Below are 25,772 nucleotides of genomic sequence, written 5' to 3' on the forward strand. Positions count from 1 at the left end.
ATGCTGAGAGCCATCATAAAGCCCCCGTTTATTTTTGTTGGAGCTCAGTGTTTATGCTTCATCCTTACCCTTCCTTGGTCAAACGTGGAGCTGTTTTGATCTCCCGTTCCCCAGGAACCTGATCCCGGTCTTTCATCCAAACCTACCGAAAAACAGGAAGAACAAAGGTTACTCTTGCTTTATCAGCAAAGCCTCAAAGGTGTTCTCGCAAAATTAACTCTTCCTTCTACAAACAAAACAATATTTTCATTAATAAACCACTTCCACTTAGCGTGACTGATCCTCCCCTCTCCATCGTCACCTTCCCAATTCAGCCAAGGGTTTACTCCGCCAACTTCAAAGCAAACTCTACTGCAGTTTGGAAACACTTCAAAACACAGGACAGTGGGAAGAGGAGAAACAAGTATTTTAATTCTGCTTTTTGCGAGAGGCTGCCTACGAACCCACTTTCCCTGGAGACTGATGTTTAAGAGGGCTACAAATTAAAAACTTATTGCACGTGTCCCAGTGCTCCAGCGGGAGCTGGTTTTTGCCCGTGTCTGCAGTGTGCAAACAGACCCGTCACGCTTGCGCTGCTGCTCTGTTAGATCATGGGCCAAATCCTGTTCTCTGTTACAAGTGAGGAGATCAAAAGAGCGCCTACACCTGTAAGAGCCTCAGCTGTGAATTGTCTGGGGCACAACGTATTACCTGCGGATTAGTCAGGCTTGTTCGAGGGTGATTTTTATTTGAGATACCCCCATGCTCCTGCAGATGAAGACGTCCTACTGGCCTGTTAGCACGGGGTTGATCCAATTTAACTTTTAGTTCTCCAAAGCGTCTCCTTTGCAAAGGTGATTCAATCCAAAACAGCAGCAAACCAAACACGATAGTTTTGCAATGTGACTACACGCAGGTGGTGGCATGTAGCCTTCTCCTGACAGGAGAGCTTTCATCACCCGCGAGGTCCACCCAGCCTGGGCCTTTGGGGCCGCCAGCACACGGGACATGGCCAAAGTGAACTGGGATAATACCGCCCCAGGCCTGCACTTCAGGAATTACAAAGCCAAAATAGACAGGACCCTAAACCTGCAGATGCCATGCACAAAAAGCCTCCACCATGCAAGGCAGAGCCAGGCTTCCTCCACATGGAAACCACCGTGTTGGCACCACTGGATGATGCTTGCGTGGCTATGAGGCCGTTCCTGTGGATCAGCCGAACAGCCATTGGCGTTGCACTGTTTTAGAGACATGTGGCAGCACAGCCGGGGCTTCGTGACTCCACCAGACAAGGCCGGTGTTTGGGGAGTGGGTATGTCCGTGATGTGGACCTGCGAGGTTGCCAGCTCTGTCTCCATGACTGATATCTCAGCAGAGCCACCTGGGGCTGGGGGGAAGAAAGGCCAGATCATCAAGTGGTTTAGGAGCACAAATGGCATGGATTAGAACAATTTTTCTACCTTTTTTTAGCTTGTCTTGGAAAGCCTAATCTAATTGTTGGGGGAATACAGCCCTACTCACAACAGGGTCACATCAGAGAGCTAGTGCAGCAGCTCCCAGCAGCATCCAACAAATGTGGCCTTTTGTGAGTGGATTTGTTCTTACAAACATGAAATACCACATTCCTGATGGAAACACATTCAAAATCACTCCTCCCACTCCAAACACCAGTGCAGAGATAGCAGAAACCACTGTTTTTTTACGCTCTTGGACAGTCTCATTCACTAACTCCACCATCTCAAACCTTGCATTGACCAAAAATACTTTGAACAACTTCTGTGAATTTTTAACTGCAGCATCACCTAGCAGACACAAAACACTCCCTTCCCGGCACAGGCAGGACCAAGGGGACCATCGCACCTATGGCCTTCTTCCAATAGAGGGCTGCAGCAAGCGAGAGTCACCCCGGGGCCAGCATCGAAGGCAGCTCCCAGCCCATTGCCAGGACACCCTTGCGGAGCAACCATGGGAGGTGAGACCTTCCTGGGGCAAAGGGACCAGCACCGCCAATGTGGCACTGTCTCCACCTCCAAGCACACCCAGCATGACCAGCACGGCTTCCGTCTCCCCAGCGCCAATGAGCACAACCCAGGGCTGAGAGCCCTCTCCAGGTCCCGGGTCCTTGGGGATCTGGCTGGGCTCTCCGCAGATTCCCACTGAATCCACCGCTTTTGCCTTTTCAAATGCAATATGTGCACATGGTAGAGGTGCCTGCAGGGCCTTATGTGAGATTTTCTTCTTTAAAAAAAAAAAAAAAAAAAAAAAAGAGAGAGAGATAGAGAGAGAGAGAGAGATTGGTTCATACCCTTTGGTCACAGCAACAACACCAAAGGATTGCACAGAACAACAGGGTGCTTACAGGGAACAAGGCAACGGGGTGGGTGCAGAGTTTCAGGGCACAAACCAATTTCATTTTAGCAAAGCTTATTATTATGGCAAACACGCCATGTATTTGTCTCCTCCGCTCCCCTTACTGTTCATTTAACCAGAAACTTCTTTCAAATTACATCCTTCTATTTCTGTGCCTTTGTGTTAATCATTTCCCCAGAGAATTGGTGTTTAATTGCTGTCTAATTTGCATAATTATGCATATTAATCTCTACACCTAATGAATATTCATAATTCTCATTTAGATTTTGTTTTCTAATCAAAAATTTCCAATGTGATTACTGTGCAGAGCAGGGATAAGCCTCTAATAATACCTTGGATACTAGGGAGAATTACTGCCAATTCTCCCACCTCCTACTTCCTAGAATAAACTTTTGCTTTGCTAATGTGTTTTTCTAAAGCAATTCATCTGCATACCCTGCAAACACCAATCGAGATCAGGAGGCAGAAATGCTCCTTCTATTCATTTTGCTTTCATGGGTATTTTTAAAGCATCTCAACAGTCAGGGTGAAGACGCAAACAGTAACTGCAGCCAGAACATCCTTGGCAAACTCGTGCCATGCACTGGAAGGACAAGGACTTGAGCAAGCCCTGATGACACCACACATCCTTCCTTTCACTCACCCTGTCCTCCTTGTCAGGGAGCCGGCAGGCAAAAATTCCCCAGCCTCCCCCAGACCTGGTCCTTTTTGTACTCTCTCTGGAGGGAACACCTCGGTGCAGGCTAGCGGAGGGATCTGGAGAAACTTCAGGTGTCTGCAAGGCCAGGATGTGTTTTTGGCCAGAAATCTGTGAAAAATCCCTGCCAGGGCTCCTCCAGCACAGGGGCAAGAGTATAAGGCAAGCTCTACAGGTGACAGAGTCAGCAGACGTTACCAGCAGCCACCAGATTGGTGCCGAGGGACAGGGGCACCCGCTTGTGACACCCCGCGGGGCAGTGTCGGGGGGTGCACAGCTGGCAGGTGCACAGGCAGAGGGACGGTGCTCAAACAGCATCGCAGCACAGTCTGGGTGTCCTGATCCCTGCCAGCCCGCAACTCGTGTCCTGGGATTCGCCCTCCCCCTCTACTCCAGCTGAGCAGGAATTGGGAGAAAAATCCCGTCCTCCTCTAAGCAGCTTTGGAGCACGCAACCGGGCTGCAAAAGCAGCAGCGGCTAGAGCCTGGAACAGCAAACTAACCCTGCAAGGGGAAATCGAAAAGGCCTTTTTTTTTTTCCCTCCTCCTTTTTTTTCTCCAGGCGCTGGCGTTCACGTGATCACGCTACTGCCAAGGTGAACTGAGGTTATCATGCTTTCATCCGACCAGCAAATAAAGTGGCGCACAGCTCTGGAATCGGCACACAAACCAAACGGGCTAAACAAGCTTCGCATGTGCCTGTGCAGGCACATCGCTGCAGGGCTGCCGGGGCCGGCTGGCCAGCACTTGCCTTTCGAAGCAATTGCAAATAAGGTCTTATGTCTTTCCCCGAGCTATAATCGTCAGCAGGGAGGGTGTCTGCAAAGTTTCCCATTTTCAGCCTATAGGTGTTTTAAGAATTGGACTGGTTCTGGGAGGCACATGGGGAAAAAAAAACTGCCCACTTTAGACTTCTGGCAAGCATCATACACGTAACGTGAACCTATTTTCTCCTTTCATATCAGCAAGGAACTAAAATTTAGCAGCAAATGCTCCCTGCCAAACCACTGAAAATTCAAAGTTTGGCCAAAGCTAGAAAATTTTGGGAAGCCACCTATCTCTGGCGCTCAGCAGAGCTTTGCTCTACAGGTATGACCAAAATCTCCAAAGACTGCTTCATCACTGAACGGGGTCACGCCTTTCCCAGCTCGTAATGCTGGACCTCTCTGGCACCGGCCTTCCCCGTTGCATTGCTGGCACCAGAGTCACTGACCAAGACGATATCCCAAAATCACATGGCGCAGAGCTGAATTACGTTTGCACAAGCAAGTTTAATTCTGGCATATCCTAACTTTTGAGGGCCTGACTTTGCAACATTTCTAACCATCTTCCAAGGCAGGGTGGCCGTAGTTTCTGTAGACACCCACGTGTGCACGCAGCTGTTGGCAGCCAACTTTATTTTAAAATAAAACCATTTCCCAACTAACCAAGTTAAGGCATGCTTTCCAATTCAGAGAACACAAAAATAGGAACTACCTTCTCCTTCCATTAATATAGTTATTAAAAAACATACAGATTAATTGTGCATTTTAATAACCCTGATCATGAATATTCATAATGCATTTCTTGCCCATGTTCTAATGTTCTAATTAAAACGTACTAATAGAATAAGATGTAGCTGTCAGACTAATTTTTTTTTTTTTTTATGATTTTGTATGCTGGAGCTAAGAAGAGCTCATGGACAAGCTCTGTCATAAGCTCTCAGCATGGATAAAAATAATTTGCCTAAGTTTAGTCTCAGTAAAAAAGCCCTCCACCTGATAATAGATCCTGTCTTCCCTCTCCAATCTCTGCATATCCTCCAAAGACAAGCAGGGGTCCTGTAAAGGGCGCACATTCAAAACCAATTCAGCTCAAGTTTAAGTTGCAAGTGAGGGGAACAGCAAAGTCAAAGACAAATTTACTCTCTGCATCCTGTGTGCCATAAATCCTTCCCTGCTTTCTGTATCACTTTTCAAAGTTAAGTAGGTCGTTGGTGCATTTGCTTTGAGAGACACATCTCCCCTCTCCTCCCCCTGCCCCAGGGTGGCCCACACCACCTGATAAACTAGTACGACCTCTTGCGCCCGTGAAGCTCAGCAGCCACCATCTCCTCCAGCCCAAATTTTAGCAGAGGGCTCCTAAGCCCCAATTCAGACCTGGGAGATTGTTTTGATTTTTGTTTTTTCAGTTACAGGCATATTTGATCTGGAAACTTTCAGGTACACAAAAGTCATCATATATCATTAGCAATATGAAAAGGTTAAACGCAAGTAGTTTGGGACACAGAGCACCAGGAGTAATTCCCCACGTAGAAGGAACAGGAGGAGTAAAGAAGTTGCTTTAAACATGTAAATCTTAAATGAGTAAACTCATTAAGGAGGACGTACGGTTTTCTGCCCCCATTCCCATATTCCAGCAGCCACACATGGTCCCTCCTGCTCAATTCTCCATATGCTCCTTCCAGGCCAAATCACACAGGATTCCTGGAGCAGAAAACATCATGCAAAGAGATGCCTGCTCTGGCCTCAATAGATAATCACGGCCCCCAAAGCTGCCCTTGGAACTGGGTTGACCCTTGAGCCACTGGTGAGCCCAGCACAGAAAACTCCTAAGTTTAGGAGGTATGTTTTCCCAAGCTCTAAAACACCCAGTCTGAGCATAGCTATAGGACCCAAATTGGGAGGGAAAGAGGTTTCGGTGATACCTCCCCTATGCTCTATTGGCTATGTCCCATGCAGAGGCTGCCAAGAACACCTCTGCCCTGTGTGGCTTTTGCTTTTGGGCTAAGATCTTTCAAAAGAAGCCCAGTTTCCAGCCATTCTTTCACAAGCAAGGCTCAGGGGGTGGGCAGCCACCCCTCCCAGAGTTGGGGGATAAGCAGGGACATGTGGAGCTAAGCAGCTGGACATTTTGCTCCTGGGGCCGTTTAGACACCGTCTGTGCAGCAAGATGCAGAGTCTTGGCACTTAAACCCTGCGGTAAAGGATACCTGGAGGAGAGAAACCTACTGCTGAAAATCCATGGTCCAGCACATTCAAACTGCTCGGAGATGCCTCAGTCTCAGCATTAGTAGGAGAAGGCAGCAGAAAAGCTACCACCGAAGCCCCACATTGGGTGCAAGGATGGCCTCGGGGGAGGCAAGATACTTACGCGGCAAAGAAACTTCGCGCCTGCAAGTTGTATTGCAGGAGCTGCAGCTGAGCCAGGCTGAGCAGTTACTTGCCCCAGATGCTCCCAGCCGCCCCTGCCTCCACCCTGCCCTCCGCAATCTGTCAGCACGAAAGCACCCACGCTAATCTGAGGCTGATCAAAACAGCGAGTTTTTAAAAGTCTATTAAAAATATTTAGGCCAAGCCCCTCATTTGGCTGTAGTGGGGTTAGGAAGCAATTGCGACGCATGGAGCGATGCCGGCAGATGCAACAGGGAAGCGAATGGGGCCGGGTGCTTCTTCGCCCAGCAACTCACAGGGGGAACAGCCTCCCGGTCACTTGCTGGGGAGGGCTAGGTTGATTTTCTGTTTTGACAAATAGTATTCTTCCACCTTCAGAGGTCTATACAGCATAGCCAGCTTTTATCATGAGATGTCCTGGGCAAACTTTGAAGAGATAGGGGGCGAATTTTGCTCTCCAGCTGGACAGGAGCATGCACGGAGAGGGGGAACAGCAGGGCCCTGCAACACACAGCTGATTTTTCAGATGCTGAAATCACGAAAGCCCACGGGCTTCCATTTCTGCCAACGTCAGAGCAGGACAGTCGCACAGTGGCAGCTGGGAATAAAAACCCCGCAGTCAGCAGTCTACTCTGCTTATGTCTATGAATATACTTAACCTTTCCTACTCCCCCAGAGGCCCCGGGGGAAAGACAGAGGGTGCCCTGCTCCTGCGCAAGGCGCCAGCCTCCCTCGGAGGTGGGACAGGGCAAGCCGCCTCGGCTGCAGATAAAGACGCTGGTGCCACCGTAATTTGATTTGAAACAGAGGTGACAGAAGGCTGCTTGATAAACACTTCCAAATTAAGCGGCTTTGTGTCCTAATCACTCTGGCGATCAGCCTCAGAGCAAAATCTCCACTAAAAGGGATTTGAAATCAATAAAATTAGTCGACTAGTAATTAGCTTTAGTCCCAGGCAAACTAGCAAAGTTGTTTTTCCTGGCAAGGGCTCACTCCCCAGACCCACACACTGCTCCTCTTGCTGGGCAAGAAAAAACCCACAGACGCATTTTTAACAGCGAGCCATCTTCAGGGAAAGTCATCTCAATTCACCAAAAGAGCAACTACAAGGGAAAAAATCAGAGCATTTAAGAATGGCTGTAAGTTCTGCCTGTTTATTTACCAGCCCTATCTACCCCAGAAATCGGAAAAAACAGATTTGAACGGAACACGGTTATTAGCTGTTTACAGGACATCGGTTGTGGATGGGACTATACAATTTGTTCACTTCCTTTTCCCGGCGCACGACAAAACAATTTAAAAAAAAGGGTAGGGGGTGGGATAAAAAGAAATGTCCAACACCTGGAATGCAGCTCAGGGATCCTGAATGGTGCGTGGGCAGCCGGTCGCCTCGCCGCAGCCAGGCTGCCTTTTATCAGATGTTCAAAGAGGCAGAGCAGGAATCTTAGCCCCAGGTAGGACAGCTCCTATTTCAGCCCCTCTGCCGCCTTGAAATGATCCGTTTTAGGTCAGACCAAAGCTGGCTGGTAAAGACAAGCTCCAGATCTTTTGGAAAACAAAGGATGCGAAAAGCTCAGGTTTTTTTCCACTCCCTCAAGAGAAGTGCATACTGTGGTGGATCTTGCTGGAAAGCAGACTTTGGGTCTTGACCGTTTCCGGGCAACCCATGGGGATAACCAGCACAGCCCAAATCGCTCCCCGGCAGGGCTCACGCCGGGCTGGCTGCTTCCCTTGGCTGAAACGACCTGCCCACAACGAGCCCGCAGGCTAGGCATTAAAAGCAGATGCTCTGCACCACCACAACACGGTGAAGCCAGAGGATGGAGGTTAGCGATGGTGCCTTCAGGATCACATACTTGCAGGGACACGCGCAGTACAACTGAGCCTGTACGTTAAACACACGGGTCACCTCAGAGCCTGTTAACACATATCCCTACAAGACTGATGGGGCATATCCTTCCCATCTTTGTGATGATAAACGTATTCAAAAATCAAACCCAAAACACAGGTGGCATGCCACACGAGCCCCCACGCACCTACCCCCAGGGAAATGCCCAGCGCTGCCTCCCCCATCATCGACTGTTTGCTGGGGGATAATTTTTGACTTTAAAAAAGCTGATGCCACCACTTCAGTGATCATTAATTCCTCCACTCAGCATCTGTTCTGGCATCTCCTGCTTCATGTTCTAGTTCAGCAGTTTTTACACAGTCCACATAGAGCAGGATTTTAGGGAACGTTTGGGGCTGGGGAAGACAGTGAGGTAGCACAGAGAGAGCAGGGAAAAAGGCATCGATTCCACATTAGCTTTGGACAAGGGGAGAAGGTATAGAGAGAAAGCAGGACAGAGAAATTAAATCTACACACAACACAAGAAAGCCAGAATATATCATAAGCAAAAAAAAAAAAAAAAACTAAAGCATTTTAGTTGCTCACAGCTCCACTACCACTGGTCAAACCCTCCCCCAGCCTTTGCCAGGAGACACCAAAGTGTGTGACAACCACTATGTCCTACTAATCTACGGGTGACAGCACAGAAAACTTGAAGAGCCACGAGCTGAACCTAGGCCTTGACAGTTCCTCTAAAAACCCCTGGCCCCATGTATTTGTTTTAAACCTCCATACACCAATCTGGGCACCTCGATCTTTGGAGAGCAGTTTCTAACATCAGCTCCCCAAAATGGCTATTGCTACCTCGGGTTTAGGGCAAGAAATGTGGGCACTTTGGTATCAACATGGGTACTGCTTTTAGCTTGAACTGAAATCTCCCCCACCAAGTAGTTTCCAAATTTTTTTTTTTTTTAATGCCATCCATTAAAATCCAACCAAATAAAGCTAAACATCACCCCCAATTTCTTACTTTTTTTTGCTAAGTAAATCAAACCTGGATTTTTTAGTTTTTGGACTTGCTGGACCGCCTGCACACTGAACAGGATGCGTTAAACGAATGAAAGACAACGAGACGCTGCGCCAGTGGCGAGGCCAGCAGCCCTCCCTGCCACTGCGTAGCGTGGCCAAACAACGCGCTCTCTCCGACTGAAAGGCCCAAAGAGCAGAGCTGGTCCTACCTCCGAGCCCTTAATAAAGGCAGCAAGATGCCACAGGGAAAAAAGAAAACAAACCCCTGACGACAACTAGAGGGAAGAAAATAAACTTTAAAGCTCAAAACACTCGCAACAGCTGTAAAAACACAAGCGCAGCCACGACCAAACAAGAGCACAAAGGAGCAGCGTGAAGAGGGGACGGGGGACAACCCGGCGCTCGCCCAGGCGGTGCTGTCGAAAGGTCAGCAGCAGTCGGGACGATGCTCCTCATGTCCCTCAGCGCCTCCGCAGTGAGGCTGGCCACGTCCCTCAGCACCGGCTTCCACCCAAGCCTGACTCCCCCACGGGCACTTGGCAAGGAGGGGGACATCTAGCAAGGACTAAGGGACAAAAGCGTGTGGAAATGCACCAAGAATAATATTCATTTAAGTCAGACGGGTGACAAAATTAGGCTTTTCTTTTTCAGGACCTCTGATTAACATGCCAGGGACCCTGGGCACTAAAAAGCGGTGCAGAGCTTTCCAGCAGCTCGGCATCAAGCTTCCCACAGGGCCCTCCAAAAGGGCAAGGAGGTGGCTCAGTCCCGACCCTGTTTTTAGGAGAAGCCCTTGCTACAACCAGCACGTGCTCCCCCTCTCCTGCCGCAGCCCAAGGTGAAACTCTTCCAGAAATATCCCAGTCATTGCTGATGGGCGATGCACACCCCGTCAGCAGAACCAGGCTGGCCTGCGTGGCCCAGCTCTGCCACGCTCCCACTGCGCTGGTGCCGCTCCGTGCAGGGGCTGTGATCAAGTGCTTCTGCCCTCCCGAAACTGCTTCTTGCCCCCAGTCTTGGAAACGCTCCCACGCACCAAAATAAGACTCCGAGTCAGCGGCTAGAAAAATCAGCACAAAGAGATGCAACGTTGGATATCAGCAGTTCTGTCCCGGGGGGTGGCGGGAATACGCTTTCACTTCACTTTTCAAGCAATCCTTCAGCCAAAGTTTATAGCTGCAAATACATGGCTTCTCGCTATTTTAAGGCGTGCAAGCTCGAAAACAGTGTATAGTCAAACCTGCAGAAGTATGAGGTGTTACTGCCTTGGCCTGAACCCCAAACAGATCCCACTAAGGCTCTGAGAAAAGCCCCAGTATTGAAGCCTATAAGCACATCTACAACATCTCCGAGGGCTTTGTGGGAACTGCAGTTCTGCAAGCAAACCAGAATATGAAGACAGCCCCGCGGAGAACTTTTATTCATGTTCTGCATTGCATACATTTAACAACATCAACATGCTTGCTACTGCAGAACAATTTAAATTCAGTAGATACGGCCTTATTCATAAGGCAAAGGGTTATATTCCATTAAACAAAGCTTTGGGGAAAGTGGGGGAAGGGGCAGGGGGAGAGTAAATCCGCATCCTGTTTTTTCCAGCTCATTTATTTTACAAAGTTGTACGTTCATGAAAGACGCAGACACTCGACACTAACGCATGGCTTGCTGTCCAAAGAAAGAATTCATTTCGCTGAAAGCGCAGAGAAGCCCGATGCTGGTGAGGAATGAAATACGCTGGTTGCATATATGCCCCAAGCTGCTACGTATCAACCTTTCGTGGATTTTGCAATTGCGTACAGATGTGCTGCACACACACCCAGACTATTTTAGCTGTAAGCATGTACTTCTATTTCTATGCTGATTTACATCTTTCCAAGTATTATTTCTTTTGCAATGTAAAAATACAGAGCGGCAAAGACACAATCAGAATAATGCTCTTTTGCAGGGGAATTTACATCTTTTTTCCGCTCGGCCTCCATCATTCGCAAGGCAAGAAAATGGGGGTTAAAAGCCCATTTACAAAAACGTTTGCAAGAGATGCATTTCAGAACAAACTAAAAGACTTTCCTGGCTGGCTTCCCCAGCACCTAGGGAAGCCGGGACATGTTCAGCACACAGAGGAAGAGGAAGGCTGAAGCAAAAACCACACTCTAGCGGGTTTATTTAGCACAAAACGCCCCGGCTACAATCCTGCGAGGGGCTGGGAGCCCTCTGGTGTGAGCAGGGCTGTGGCACAGGACGCCCGGCACGACGCAGGATGCGGCCGCGAGCCTCCCTAGGACAGCTACTGCATTCATCGAGACCATGATTCAGCCCACAGGAAGGATCATCGAAGAAGAATTGTTCGACACAATGAGAAAAACTTTCCTAAACAAAGTGTACTAAACACCACCTGCCTCCGCACGACTCATGCAAGCCCTGAACTCTAGCTTTTGTTTGCAAATACTTTCAAGATCGTGGTTGCCACAACAGAGGTTTCTTTTTTCCTTCTCTCTTTCTGAAGTGGACATAACTGGGGCTCATTTACTCTTCCCTCTGGGGACCCTGATTGCAATCCTTTCCTCCAAAAAACAATCCGGTGCACAATGCAGCAGCCATGTACCTATCTGCACCTACCCCATACTGAAATACACGAACCGGCAAAGTTTAGGCAACAGCACTGTAAATGAAGGATTGCAAACCTCAGGGGCTGAATATATCCAATTAGAGTTACCAGGGGATCCCTAAAGCAAACTCGAATGCCGTTAGACCCATGTAGGTGTGGTACAGAGTTTCGGGGGTAACTGCATACGTAGCCAAGGAGTTTTCCCTCCCAGGCACTAATTCTTACAGCACATTTAGTCAACACAACACAGCAGCGTGCGATATTTACCTTAAGAGCACTTCAAGGACAGATATGACCTATTTAGAGCTTTGCTAAATATTTCTGTAACTGAATATACCATCGATTATTTAAATTTCATTAAAAGGCCTGTATTTGATCTATTTGCTACTAAGAAGCACCATTTCCAAGAAATGTGGATTTTGTTTTTGTTTTTAAGATATAAATACTTCAAGATGTTCACTTGTCCCTTCCCAGGCTAAGAATTCACATCTTTGCATAATGGTCTCCTTCACGGCCCAGATTCCACTTCTGCCCTTTAAGTCAAGAGGACATGTCATAGGAAGAGCTTACCTGAGAAATTCAGTAGTGTTTTACAGTCTACCCGGCTTTTACTGCAAGGTCTTCAGGGCACTGGATGTTACACCTGATCTGCTGACAACATCAGGGGAGGGCTTGCCGTTGCATGCCGGTGCCTTCCCATTGCATTTAAACTCGCAAATAGGATAGTTATTTACTCAGGGCACCACTATGGGATGTCCCGAACAACACAAAGGCAAGCTGCCAGTACACGGCAGGAGAAGCTCAGGTGACCCTGCTTTGGCCACGTAACCCCAAGAAAGTCAGTCTAACTCCCTGTGCCCTGGATCCTTTCGTCTGTAAAATAAGATCAGGACACTGTCTCCTTTGAGGTTGATGCAAGTTTTTGCCCCCAGTGAAGGGCAAGAATAAAAAACAAAAAAACTCCACTCTCCTCTATCCTGTTCCACAGTCCTACTCTCCACCTCTCCCAGCATGCTGGCCCAAATGCTTGCAAATAGCATCAGATTATGGGATCGAGTTTGGGTTGTGGGTGTTTTTTTTTTTTTTTTTAAAACCTAGATCTGCCACCTTATCTGGTTCAATGTGCACTGCTTCTTTCAGCAGCAACATGGACGTATCCTGGTTTTTGGCAAACCCAGAGGTGTGGTATGAAACATTCAACTTGGGGTGGGATGACTCAGTCTCAGCAATCTCTGGGTTCCTGATACTGAGTGGGTGGACAACACATGGGGCATGCTAAGGCCCTATTGTGTTTTCTGCACGGTTAGTGTTACTAGGAAGCTCTCTTTTCTAGGCAAGTATTTAGATACCAGTGGAGGAAGTGCCAGTAGATGGCACTCAATGTGTAGCATGGCTCCTATGTTTGGACTGAAGAACACTTTTCCCCTTCATATGCATTTCAAATATTTCCTGGGTGCAACTTTAGCATCAGTTTACCATGGCCTGTAGGAGCTAGCCCTTCTTGGTCTAATCTCTCATGCTAAAAAGAAAAAAAAAAAGAAAAAGAAAAATACACCGTGCAGCTCCTAGGAAGTACCATGAAGATGTCATGAAAGTTGGTTTTATATTTCTGACAACTAAAACACTAAGGAGTAACATTTCACCTCGTTTACATTTTTCACATTAACCCAGACCCACACTGACCCATCATTCTGCTTGCAGACAGATGACACACCATTGCCAGGAAGAGCAGCAGCCTATTTTCTCACATGGCTCCACGCAGAGTTACAAACTCGAGCAAGCACACAGCCTTGCCTCATGCTAGTGTAAGTCCAAGTCTTTTAAACGGTCATATAAGTCACATGCGCTATTCAGAGAAACAGGTTGGAGACAAAAAGAGACCCATTAGATTATCTTGTCTCTCTCTCCTCTACATTACGTTGTGTTTTCTAGTGCTTTTGTCTAGACGAGCAATAAACACTTCTTATCAAGAAAGCCAATATAACTGTCTAATAAAATTCACCATTAAGAAGTTTCCCTGATATTTCTCTTCAAGCTTTCTTTCTCTGAACCGCAAAAAGCTCGAAGGAATTTTTTCCTTCAAGAACAGAAAAAGCCACGTTCTTGCCTAACCTGTGAGCGTAAAGATTATGGTCATTTGAAGATGACTGAAGGTCTGCAGCTCCACATTTTGTTAGGACCATGCAGGCTCAGCAGCACGGTCTTGGAGGACAGAGCCGAGCCACTCTGCTCCCACAAGGCACGGGCGGAAATGCTCCACGTGCTCAAGGTGACAAGCTGCTGCCCCACAGCAAAGCGGTAGCATTTTCAAATTTAACTTCGGGGGGGGGGTGGAGGGAATATAAAAGGAAAAAAAACATTTCATAGCCTCACTGCAGCAAAGTACATTTTCCAAATGCAAATGTAACAAAGATGCGCCAAACACACACCACCTCCAGCGTGCAACCTTCAGCATCCATCTGGATCCAGGGTGATGACCAATCCAGCTGCAGGACCAAGCACGCTCCGGTTCCTCAGTGCACAAGGTCCATGAGATGGCTTGAGGCACCTAGGTGCTCATGGCTTTGAAAGAAAAGGGCTCTCCTTGCACCTCATTTATCTTCAACAAGTTTTGGGGCTCACTAGACTTTCCAGGAGCTGCTGAACTTGGTAAAACAGCAGACAACCCAACAAAAAACAGTTCCCCATTAGAGCTGCAGAACCCCCAAGATGGGGCATGCCGACAAGGATGGGAAGAGGAAGACCTCAGCTGATAGCACAAGGCCATTGGCTCAGCTGTTTGCAAAACCACAACTTGACTTGCCTGCAACGCAGGAGGTGAGGAGAGCCCCATTTGCTCCTGCCACTCTGCAGCCTGTGGCTGAGGGAGCAGGTCACACACTGGAGGTGACAACTACCTCCCTGTGAGCTGCCTTGACCAGGTCACTGAAGCCCCTTAACCCCAGGCAGAAATGAGGAGAAAAAAATCACAGGGTTGTAAACCTTTCTGGCGCCCACAAGCCCACTCGAGGGTCTCATTTGGCCAACTCCCGTCCACTCCGTTCTGAGCAGGAACAATGAGACACACATCTACCTTTCTGGTGACCTCAGAGATTCAACACTCTAATTGGAAACTCATTCTGGGCTTGCCAAATTTCATCTTTCTGCACATTCCCCTATATTTCAGCAGCAACCCAAAGCTTCAGTTGCTCTCCTGGCATCCTGGAAGGAATCCCATCTGCTGTGAAATACACAGTATAGCATCTCATTTAAACACAAAACCACGTGTATTTAAAACTAAGAGGTCTAGGTTTTCAAACTAGAGCCTGTGTAGCCCATCTCATTTCAGAGCAGGCATCATTTGCAGTAGTTCAGATAAACTGGCTTCTTATCAAGTTAAATCTAGATATGCATGAGCCACTGGAACTAAAGCAAGACCATCTCCAGAGAGCTATGCAAAGGTTCAATTCCTCTCTTAAACTCATCTAAACGAAACCACTCCACAAGCCCCCTGAAGGGGAAGAAAACTCTGCCATCAGCTTGTGTTACCCACACATTGATAGCAATTAATATTGCCATCTACCAGCTACCAGCATTGGGACTACAGTTCACCACTATGCTCGAGAACCCCTCCGCTATCAATTAACTTCATGTTATTCTGGAGCCACCTTCCAGTTGCACTCCTTTCTCCCTCCCCATGCCAGGCCACTTGCTGCATCTTGTGCTATAATAGGTTTTAAGGAACTTACATATACATTGTGGGGGAAAGCAGGGAAGCGGCAGAAAAAGATGAGCTATTCTTGCAGAGCTGCACATCTTGCCCCCAAAACAGCATTATGTGTCCTTAAGCAGCACTAATGCCCTCTGTTCATGCCCAAAAGCAGAATGTTATGAGGAGGCAGGTGTACAGAGCATGGTGACGAGGAGGAAAAGAGCTCTGTGGATTTCCAGCTCAGTCAAGTTCACCTGCCTCCAAATTTGTCAAGAGTGATATCGCAACTAATCTGCTAAAAATTATCCCTTTACGCTCCATCCCCCCCACCTCCAGTCCCTTCCAAAAAATCCCAGCATCGCCAGATGTCTGGCAGTAAGACCTACCCCAAAATAGCTTGTACTGGGATGCCATATCCATGGAGTAACTGGCAGCCGCGGAAGTCCAGCGCCCCTGTGCCGAGTGGTTTGAGCCCCGGCGCTCCTCCCACCAGCCCCGGGAAGGCCAGGGAGGAGCTGGGCACCCGGTTCCTCCATCCCTGCCCACTCCTGCCTACCTTTGTTTGGGGGACTGCGAAGGAGTTCACTCTAAGGACAGGCAAAGGCAGTTAAAAGCAAGTTAATGAGGTTTATGGAGCAGACTGAGTTTACCAGGGGATTTTATGATGTGCTGCCCGGAGAGCAAACGGCACAACTCAGCAGCATCCAGGGCATCTTTTCCAGACTGGCTTCGCACCCAAGGAGCCCCAGGACAGCCTGAGAGCGCACAGGGCAACAGGAAGTACCAGAAACTCATTTCTCTGCCACACTTACGTTCCTTACCCACAGATGCTATGTCCTTAGCACAAGCCCTGGGTTTCCAGGCCTGGGTCGGGGCTAAGCAGGGCTCCCATGCAAGTCTGCAGCAGCCACTTCTGGAACAGTTGTTTGCCCTCAAACAAAAGTCTTCTCCACCCAGTCCTGCGCGGCTCTGTTGTGGCGATACAGGGTATTTGTTTGGCATGGCCTTCATCGCTGTTTATTGTCTTGCTTTCCTTTATCTGCAGATCTCAAAGCATTTTATAAATGTTAAACCTCAAAGCCTCTCTAGGGAACAAAACTGTTTCGAGCTATTGTACATATGGAAAAACTTGCCCAAAAATTAGGGCAGAGCTGGAAACACAACAGCGGAGACCAGAGCTGACACAGCCTCTCTTGGCACAATACATGGCAGCACAGATTATCCCTTAAATACCTGCGCGGACAGATACAACTCTGGCTATTAACCCACATGCTGTCGAGCCACCAGTAGGAGCGAACACTTGTGCTCACTAGTCCTGAAAATTTTGCATGCTGGAATATACAAAAATCTTCACAATTGGCAATCCAAACCACAATGCCTCACTAATCTTTCAGTTTTCTTGTTTGGGTAAAAAGCACTAGTCCTGCAGTTTCGACTTTTTGAAAATTATTTAAAGAAAACAGAACAAAAAAACCACAATACTTTTTAAAATACAAAGCTAGCTGGGGGAGAAGTGCTGTTCTCTATTTTTGAGCTGACCCAGAAGGGCTAGAAAAGGCAGCACATTGTACAAGAAGATGCTCATGCCTGTTTTTCCTTGCAATGTGCCACATGGCCTACTGTCAGCAGTCCGAACCCGCAACGGCTTTCACAGAGGGGAACGTAAGTCGCAACTCCCAGTTTTTTTCTTACTTGGCTTTATTTTCCATGCATTTTATTTTAAAGGAACCTGAGGAACGGCAGGAAGCATAAATTCAGTGCTGTCCACCCTGTGCTTTTCCCACTGCTCCTGGGAAATTCTGTGGGGAGGAAGGTGGTATGAGAATCATACCAGCACTTTACTTTTAGAGAGCGTTGCCTGTAGCATCCAGCTATAGGACCAAACTGAAATAGCCAAGCATCTGAGATGGGAACGAGCCAGAGAGCAGGGATGCCCTGGCTAGGGGAACGACAGCTTGAAAACTTAAGAGGAACAAGAATGAACAGAGCTGGGAAGCAGATCGTCAGCCAGTGCAAGCATCCCCCTGGTTTCTGTTCCAGCCCCGGTGCAACCTGGCAAACCGCTCTGTTTCAGTTGTAAAGGCTTTCGGACCTGGGCTGCCTCTTACAAAAAGAGAGTTTGGTGCCTAGCCCAAAGCACCCTTGATTTCGACTGCAAGAAGAACTCCAGTGCTAGGAAGGAGCCCAAAAGAGCCATGAAGTTTGCAATAAACTCATGACTCCACAGACATCAGTTGCCAAAGGCACCTGCATTCCCAGCTCTTCCCTCCTGAGCGTGACACTGAGCCTGAGACCTTCTGCAAAACATTGTAGGTTTCTGACCCTCGCTTAGTGGTCTGCACAGGAAGAAATCTGCAAAAGCTATTAAGAGTTTGTAAAGAAAAAATCCACGCAGGACAGAATTCAGAGACTCGTTCTCCACTCAAAGCTACCCAAATCAGTGAGCCAAGCAGCATTTTCAGAACTCCACTTGGACAAACTTCATGCTCCTGTGCAGAGTCAGCCAGTTACTGGAAAGCAAACGCCAAGAGAGCAACACCTCTGGGCCTGTACAGAGGAAATTCAGAGACAGGTAAAGCAACCATCAGCCCCACCTTCTCTCCACAGCCCCTTGGGAAGGGTCTAGAGGCTGCTGGGATGAGGCAGCTTTTACCAAAGGGAACAGGATGGGCAAAAGCTTGCAGGTACCTAGAAACAAAGGCTTAAAAATAAACGAGTGCTAAGTTTTGAGTTCTGAACTAATAGAAACTGAGAGAACTTCTGCAGAATCTCCGCTGACCACAAGGCAAGCGAAGACTTCTTCCTCTTCAGCTGTTTCGCGCCTGGGCTGCTTTTGCAGATCGTGGCTGCAGCCGCTCTAACCTCAGAGGCTGCTGGTTACATCACGGCCGGGAGGAAGGGAGCAAAGAAACGCGACCTGGGGGATGCTCCACCTCAGAGCATCCCCGTGGCTTGGAGGAGAAGGATTACATTGGAATAACCTCAAAGAGGGAGTTTTACGCTCTGATTTCAGGCAAAAAGATCCAAAGTGGCCCCAGACTCCTTCAGCAAGGAGAAGCCATGGAGGTCTTAAGGTTTCTTAAGGTTGCAGTCGTCTGCGGAGGGTGGCTCGGATGTTGCTCTCCAAGGAGGTTAAGCCTGTGGGTCCTTCCCAATGGTCAGAAGTGCAGAGTTCACCAAACCACCCATCCTGTCCTTCGCACCACTTCACACACCTTTTCCCACACATTTCCAGGGAAGGGCCTAATTAAAACCATGATGATTGCTGGGTCTTGCATTGCCAGTGGTGAATAAACTGCAGGCAGAGGGACAAAGAGGAGGAAGAAAAGAACCAGAAGAGCTCAAAAACTTTGGGAAAGCAAAAGCAGCAACCCCTTTCCTTCTTCCAGTGTAAATACACAACAGCAAAGGACTCAGTGACTCAGAGATGGGATGAACAGCAGTTTGTGTTACAGCACAGGTCTGAGTCAGCCGCTGTGAGCGGGGCGAGGGGCAGCCCAGGCTTCAGCAGGTGTGAAATGAATAGCTCTGCACATCAAACAGGGCTCCCGCCACAGGGTGAGCAACCTCGCGGCTGCAAGGAACAGCGCCGCAGGGCTCATTTCTCCCGTGCCCACTCGGCTGCCATGTTCCTGAGGCTAAATCCAACATCCCTGAGCGCAACTCCCACCAGCTCCCGCGGCGTGGAAGCGGCATTGGCCCCAGGCAGTGGGTTCAGGCAAGACCTCTGCGCTGCCCCAATTAACACCCGCAAAGCAACGGCAACAAAAAGGCTAAAGCAGAACAGCAGCGTACAATCCCTGTGCTGGCAGCCTGCACTGGAGCGGCTCTCCACCTAGGTCGCAGAGCATCCCAAAGGCATTCACAGCACAAAGTAGCTCCCTGACGTTTATTCTGCAAGTGTGCGGGCACTAACCCTCCAATTAACACCGCCATAGGACACTCGTGCCCCAAGAACCTGTGCATCGGCGCTTAGCACCTGCCACGCTGGCTCCAGGCATGGTGAGAACCAGATGCACTGTGTAAACGTATTTCAGACCTCCCAGGGCATGTGCCCTCTCCTTTTCCTGGGAGAATTTTTAGAGTTAAAGCAACACCGGTAGTAGGATTGTCAGCAGCACAAATGCACAATCAGGAGGGGAAGATGTGGGGGGAAAGCATCCAACTGGTGAATATAATACTTGGAAGGAAAAGCAGATTTAAAAAAAAAAATGAGGGGGTGGTAAAAAAAAAAAATCTCAGGAAGTCATCTAGTCATTCCTGCTCTTTACTGAAACAATAGACTCGGGATGCTGGCAAAGTTATAAATAATTCTACTGGCTACACAACACAAATATAAGACAGGAGCAGGGTAACTATCAGCTCAATGGAAAGTGACTCACCACCTTCATACAACATACCCAAAGAAGGACAAATACCCCAGGCCCCACGGTGGGTACCCGCACAAGGGCTGAGGACCCGTCTCTGAAGGGTGCAAAACTTGGCCGGCTCCAGAAGCAGGCAGGCTTTGCCGTGCCACAATAGCAGAGCCGGGCTCTTTCCAAACCAGACCAGACCACACAGCCTGACACTGGGAGACCGATGACAAGAAAGCACTCAAATTGGGGAAAATAATGGGAAGCCACTAACTCCACAACATCCTTCTCTTTTTAGAAAGGAAGTTGCCATTTCAAGAAAATTTGGCTGGCCTGGTGGTATCTGTTTTCCATATCGGTCCTCCAAAATGGGAGGATAAATACACAGACGAGCAGAGCCAGCACACCTTGGCTGCTGCTGCCCATCTCTCTGGAAGATGCTCGTGGCTTCATGGAAACCGGACAAACTGCTCCGGGGAAGGACCCGGCGGACAGCCCCAGAGCATGCACATCCCATCGGTCTTGCAGCTCTTGCAGGGAAGGGACGCCCTCTTTCCCAGGGACTGGCACCCGGGATGAGGGTGCCGCTGTTCGAAATCTGCCACAATCCCATCCTATTCCTCATCCCTCCTGACATCAGGGAGCAAAACCACAGGAGCAAGAAAACCTTGTGCCAAGGGTAACTGAGAAAGGGAAAGATCTTCCCAATTGGACACTTAGATAATTTGGAAGTGATATAATTTTTATTTTTTTTTTTTTTAAGAAAAAAACATTTCAAAAAGAGCTTCCTGACTTGTTATTCCATTACCCAAATCTGGAAATGTAATCATATTAGTTCAGCTGCATTAACACAACAACAAAAAAAACAACAAAAACTGTCCTGAAGATTGAACTGACCTCTCAGAACCCAAGAGAAAGGAGAACAGAAGGCAGAATATCGCGACAACCGACTACCCCTGAAAATACTGCAGCTAGCCCAGATTCCAAGGGGATCTTTGGAAGCAAGACTTGCAGAGGTGAAGGATGTGAAATAAATCAGGATATGAAGTGATTTTTAGGATCTTTTTTTTTTGGCCAGGTATGTGAGGTAAAGGTCACTAAGGGCCTTGGGAGCACACTCAGGCCAATAATGTAAAATGGGGAGCTTGTTAACTCGGTTTAAATAACCCTGAGACAAGGAGAAAAATCCGGTCTTTAGCCAAGCGTAGATACCACTAGGGAAAACCAGCAGCTGAGGTGGAGCACTTAAAAGCTCTCCAAGCCACTGGAAAGTCAGTGGAAACTCCAAGAGGCTGCACAAATCTACTACCAGAGCACCCAAGCACCTGACAAGTCTTAACACAGTTTTTCTTCCACTAGCCCAAGCAGCAGGGAGATGACGCTATTCCCGTTTTACATCAGATTGCGAACCACAGCAGACTGATGTACTTTGTCCAAAATTGCATAGAGAAATGACGGCCCAGTCTGGAAACAGGCTTCGAGCTGCCAAGACTTGAATAAACTAACAGAGAAAAATAGATAGCTTTTTAGCTCGGGGCTGAAGTTATGTCCTTGCCAGGTGTAAAGTTTAGTAGTAAGTTTTCCACAATAGCTCCACTACCACGAGATAGGTTGAGATGGCCAAGGCTCACATGCTTGAACCCAACAGCCAGGTAAAGGCAGTTTCGCAAAATTAAGCGATTAATGCTCGATGGCTCCACGCACAACGCTCCTGCTACAGAGATAAAGCAGATTCAAAGTCTGCACAGCCAGGCCTTTCAATCGTCTTTTGAAATAAAAGGTGCCTGTTGATATCGAAGTCTTTTTTTTTTTTTTTTTTTTTTTTTAAGTCAACAAAGAAGATTATAAACCTACAAGGATGAAGCAGCCGTGTCTGCAATCCAGAAGTGCTAGGAATCTTGGTAGTGGGATCATCTCTTTGCTATGAACGGGCTTGCCAATGAAAAATGGTTGCTTAAGACAAAATCTAATCTCTCTTTCAGTTGGTTGGAGCCTTTGCACTTCAGAGGACATAGGAATGACCACCTGGCCAGGCATGTTAACTTAAGGTTTTAGAGCAAAGGTGTGAACAATTTGAACCACAGTACAAGCAGGAATAAAGACATATGGCTTTAAAAAAAAAAATACATATATATGTATTTTAAAACATACCACAAACGATAGGGAGGTGTATCCATCTTCCCACAGCCTTTAAGGCCATTCATCATTTGGACAAAATCCAGTTTCACATTGAAATTCAGCTGGACTTTCAAATGCAAATACGAGAAGAGCAACATATGGTAGAGGTTAGTATGTATTTTTCCTAATTAAATGGTATACTGCTGTTTTGTATAACAATGTTAATAGCACATTAACAAGCCTTTGGAAGAGAGACCACCTCACTTAAAAAAACAAAATAAAAAACAAAAAGAATCCTCAGAAAGCAGAAGGGGCCCAGGAACTCCCCACTCTACTTGGAGCAGTCACATATTCACCAGCGCAAAGATGGATTTGGTCATGTTTCACAAGCCAAGTTGACCATTCTCCCCGTTTGTGTAGGACAGGAGGATGAGGTAGCACACAGAAGTCCACAGCACATGGTTCCATGCTGCTCTGCGCCATCCAGAAAGAGGTGATCGGCAACACCAGCCTCTTCCAAGACTTTTCCTGTCCCAAAAGGGCCAGCAGAGATTTGACTGGGTCTTCCTCCAGGTTGAGGCCACCGTGGGCTGTCCCTCATCCTGGGGTGCTGCCGCATTTGCTAATGCGGAGAGTGGCGATTTCGTTATCAAGCATCGCGAGAGGAACCTGCTCACGCATCCCCATGGCAAAGGGTCACAGGCCAAGTGTCATTTCCAAAGCAGAAAATACCCTGGTTTTGGCAATTGCCAGCAGATAAGACCTGGGAAGCAGCACACAGGTTTTCCTTGAAGGTTTTCTGTTTCGAACTGGTTGTGATTTTGTAAATGACTATCCCTTGCTCCACTTGGTATTAAAAAAAAAAAAAAAAGAAAAAGCCACCACATACACCTATTAGAGCCTTGGAGACATTCAGTAACACTGAAATTAAAAGGAACATATCCAGCCTCTGTTCTCTTCCATTCCATGCTATTATCTTTGAAAACCTTTCAGCTATCGAAAAGCTGCAGAGTGGCAAAACAGAAACAAAGCTGGATGGCGCAGGGAGAAGTAGGAAACAGCAAAACCCCCTGCAAAATGCACAAGTACAGTTCAATTCTGATTTAAAACCACTTGCCAAATCTTAAAGTGGGCCTTCCACATTGTTCCCCTTCCTCCCATCTCCAAATGCAATGAAACGAGCCCATTTATGCAATTTAAACCCCTGCCTAACCCTGAAAAAATCCCTTGTCAGAAAAAGCCTATGCCACTTTACCTTCACCTCCCTCTTGTTCCTGACGCAACCTTAGCTAAATTTAGAGAGAGAGAGAGAGAGAGAGAGAAATGTTTTCTTAGGTCACTTCTGAAACACGTATGTGCTTCTCTGGGTTAATAACAGCAGACGGACAGTATTTTTTCAGATTTTTCTTCCTGACAGCTTTGGATTTGTGCTATCTGGAGAGTGAATTCTACTCGTAATGGAAACATCCAAGAAAAAAAGGATAGGTGTCCCAGGCTCCCTCCTCAAGGGATGAAGTAAGGTGGTATGAATTGCAACCAAGATATCCTTCCTCCAGAAACATTAGTTGTGGAAGTGAGAGAGGCTTCAACAAAACCACTGCAAGAATTCAAGAGAGCTGAATTAAGAAATCTCATTCAGTCATGGTTCAGCTCTTTCCCCTTCTGATGTTCTCTCATTTGTTGTTCAGTCCCATACAGTCACCTAGGTTAGACAAATCCCGAACCTCAAACCAGAAGGCAAAATTCTCCATCCTACACCAAACACGTCTCAAAGCATCTTTTATGTGACAAAGATGCAAAGGCCATTCACCTGCACCCTTGAAACACTCGAGCCAGTCTGCAACACCCCAGGACCACAGCTCACGCTGTGCAGGAAAAGCACTACCCGAGATCCCTTGGGCTTTGCCCGCGAGTGATAGACAAACCAGATTAACCTGCATCCCATGTCTGAATCTGCTTGGCTCAACTGGTCAAAGGGTTGTGCAGAGACACTCTGTTCTCACACTCGTTATTGCCCCAAGTTATTGCTGTCAGACAAGACCAGGCTGCAGAAACTGTTACAAGCAAGATGCTCTAAAACAGGAACGTCTCACCACAAGGTGTATTATCTTGCCTTCACTGAAGGCCCACAAGTGTGTCCCACTGATGAGAGGTAACCTGCCTCCATCCTTCGAGGGCACGGCTAGGGGAAGGATGGATCCAAGAAGGCTGCTTCGGGAAGTTCTCACTCCAGCCGCCTCATCCCTGCTGCATGGGCAGGCTTTGTGCACCCACAGGCACTGGTGGAAGGGAGCGCACCTGCACCCCAGGGCATTGTCAGCTGGTGAAAGGGAGCGCACCTGCACCCCAGGGCATTGTCAATGTGCACACGCAAACATTGTCCCGCTGCCTTTGCTCTGAGGGGGTTGTAACCTCCAGCAAAAAGAGCAGCAGCAAGCCCTAGGCTGGGACAAGGCAGGGCCTTCAGACGCTGCATCCATGTTGAGCAGTCCTGAGCCCCCTGGGCAGCTTGGATGTGGCCTAAATCAGATTGCAAGATATGGAGGAGTACTGTGAAATCCTGCAAAGACCTGGTGCAAGGGGCACTGTGTGCTGCACCAGAGCTACTGCAAAACACTTTGGAAAAATCAGCACTGAAAACTAAAACCTTCTTAAAACAAGAGTCCGGCCCAGATTTTCCCTGAGCCCTTGAAGGGACACCCCTTGGGCAGCTTGCACACAAGCCTGGCAGCTCCATGGAGGGTTCCCATCACCCTCCTCCAGTGGTGCAAGCTCCCACTGCTGCTTACACATCTCCAAATGAACCTGGAGACCAGGCCGTCTCGCGTTACTGAAACCCCGGGAAGAGCTGCTGGTACACGTTTCCCCTAAAATCATCTCCCCGCCACGCTGCTGCCAGCCAGAGGCCTGGCAAAGAAACCTCCAGCCCTGCCGCAGCTGCCAGATGCACACGTTTCAGTGCCACGAGAGCTCTGGGCCCAAACTTGCCTCCGGTGCTCTCCTATCCTCAGCGCTCGCTGCGTTTCCAGGCCCCCATACAATTACGCATTCAGCACCACAATGTATTTCACACTGTATTTCATGCCTCATTTGGTAACAAAATTAATTAAACTTTAAGTCAACACTGAAGGAGTGCAGTACCTTTCTTCCCTCCATGGCATATATAACTCAATTTGTTTAAGCTAATGCGCTAATCAAGACTTGCAAAATACTCAGGAACCTTTTGGTAGAAGGCAGCCAGGGGCCTTAACATGCAGCAAGATGCCAGCCGCACCGGCCTGCCCAGCAATGGCTCTTCTCCACCTGACGATCCAGCAGGGCATAAGCACTTATCAATTTTTGACTATTTGCCCTCTGCAACCAAACTGTACAAAAGTACCCACTTGTTAAAACGTAGTCCAGGGGGATGAGCCAGAAACGCTGGTCATGATCAGACGCTGGCATTCAGATCCGGCATGTGGCTTTTATTTCTCACCCCCAAAACCAGCGAGCTGTGGGCAACTGCAGGCATCCAGCAGGGCTGGTGGCCTGGGCACGTGCAGGCGAAACCCTGGCACCTGGAACAGTCCCACAATTGCCCACTTGTCCGTACTAGAACACGTGAGAAAGCAAACCATGCAACGGGTCGTGCTCCTCCTTGGAGGCTATCGCCTACCAGGGCGGTTGAAAGCCTTCAAGATTGCTTCTCCCTTGCCATGTTCCTGGCATTTCTCAGCTATTTGGAGGCTCTGGCAGAGGGCACAATAATCCCAACCCACACGGCTGGGAATCCGGGGCAGACGTGGGAAAACTTTTTGGCATAACTCAGACAGCTGCAAGGCTGCAATTGGCCCACTGCTTTGCAGCCCGCACCGGGACACGCAGAGCCCCCCACGGCCTCGGAATGGAGAGGCCACCGAGAGCTGGGCAGCCACCAGCGTGTGAGAGTGCAAACCCCTCTTCTCCTACA

At 48.2% G+C, this 25,772-nt stretch overlaps 1 protein-coding gene across 13 annotated transcripts in view; it reads right to left on the reverse strand.

Moving 5' to 3' along the window:
- TCF3 (transcription factor 3) overlaps positions 1–25,772 on the reverse strand; it is an 81,887-nt gene that overhangs the window by 35,663 nt on the left and 20,452 nt on the right. For all 13 annotated transcript variants that reach the window (XM_068920278.1, XM_068920280.1, XM_068920284.1 and 10 more), the window contains exon 4: positions 69–142. In XM_068920278.1, the coding sequence (XP_068776379.1) occupies positions 69–142 (74 nt within the window). The remainder of the gene's footprint in view (positions 1–68; positions 143–25,772) is intronic.

The sequence above is a fragment of the Struthio camelus genome, chromosome 26, assembly GCF_040807025.1.
Source record: "Struthio camelus isolate bStrCam1 chromosome 26, bStrCam1.hap1, whole genome shotgun sequence".
NCBI lineage: Eukaryota > Metazoa > Chordata > Aves > Struthioniformes > Struthionidae > Struthio > Struthio camelus.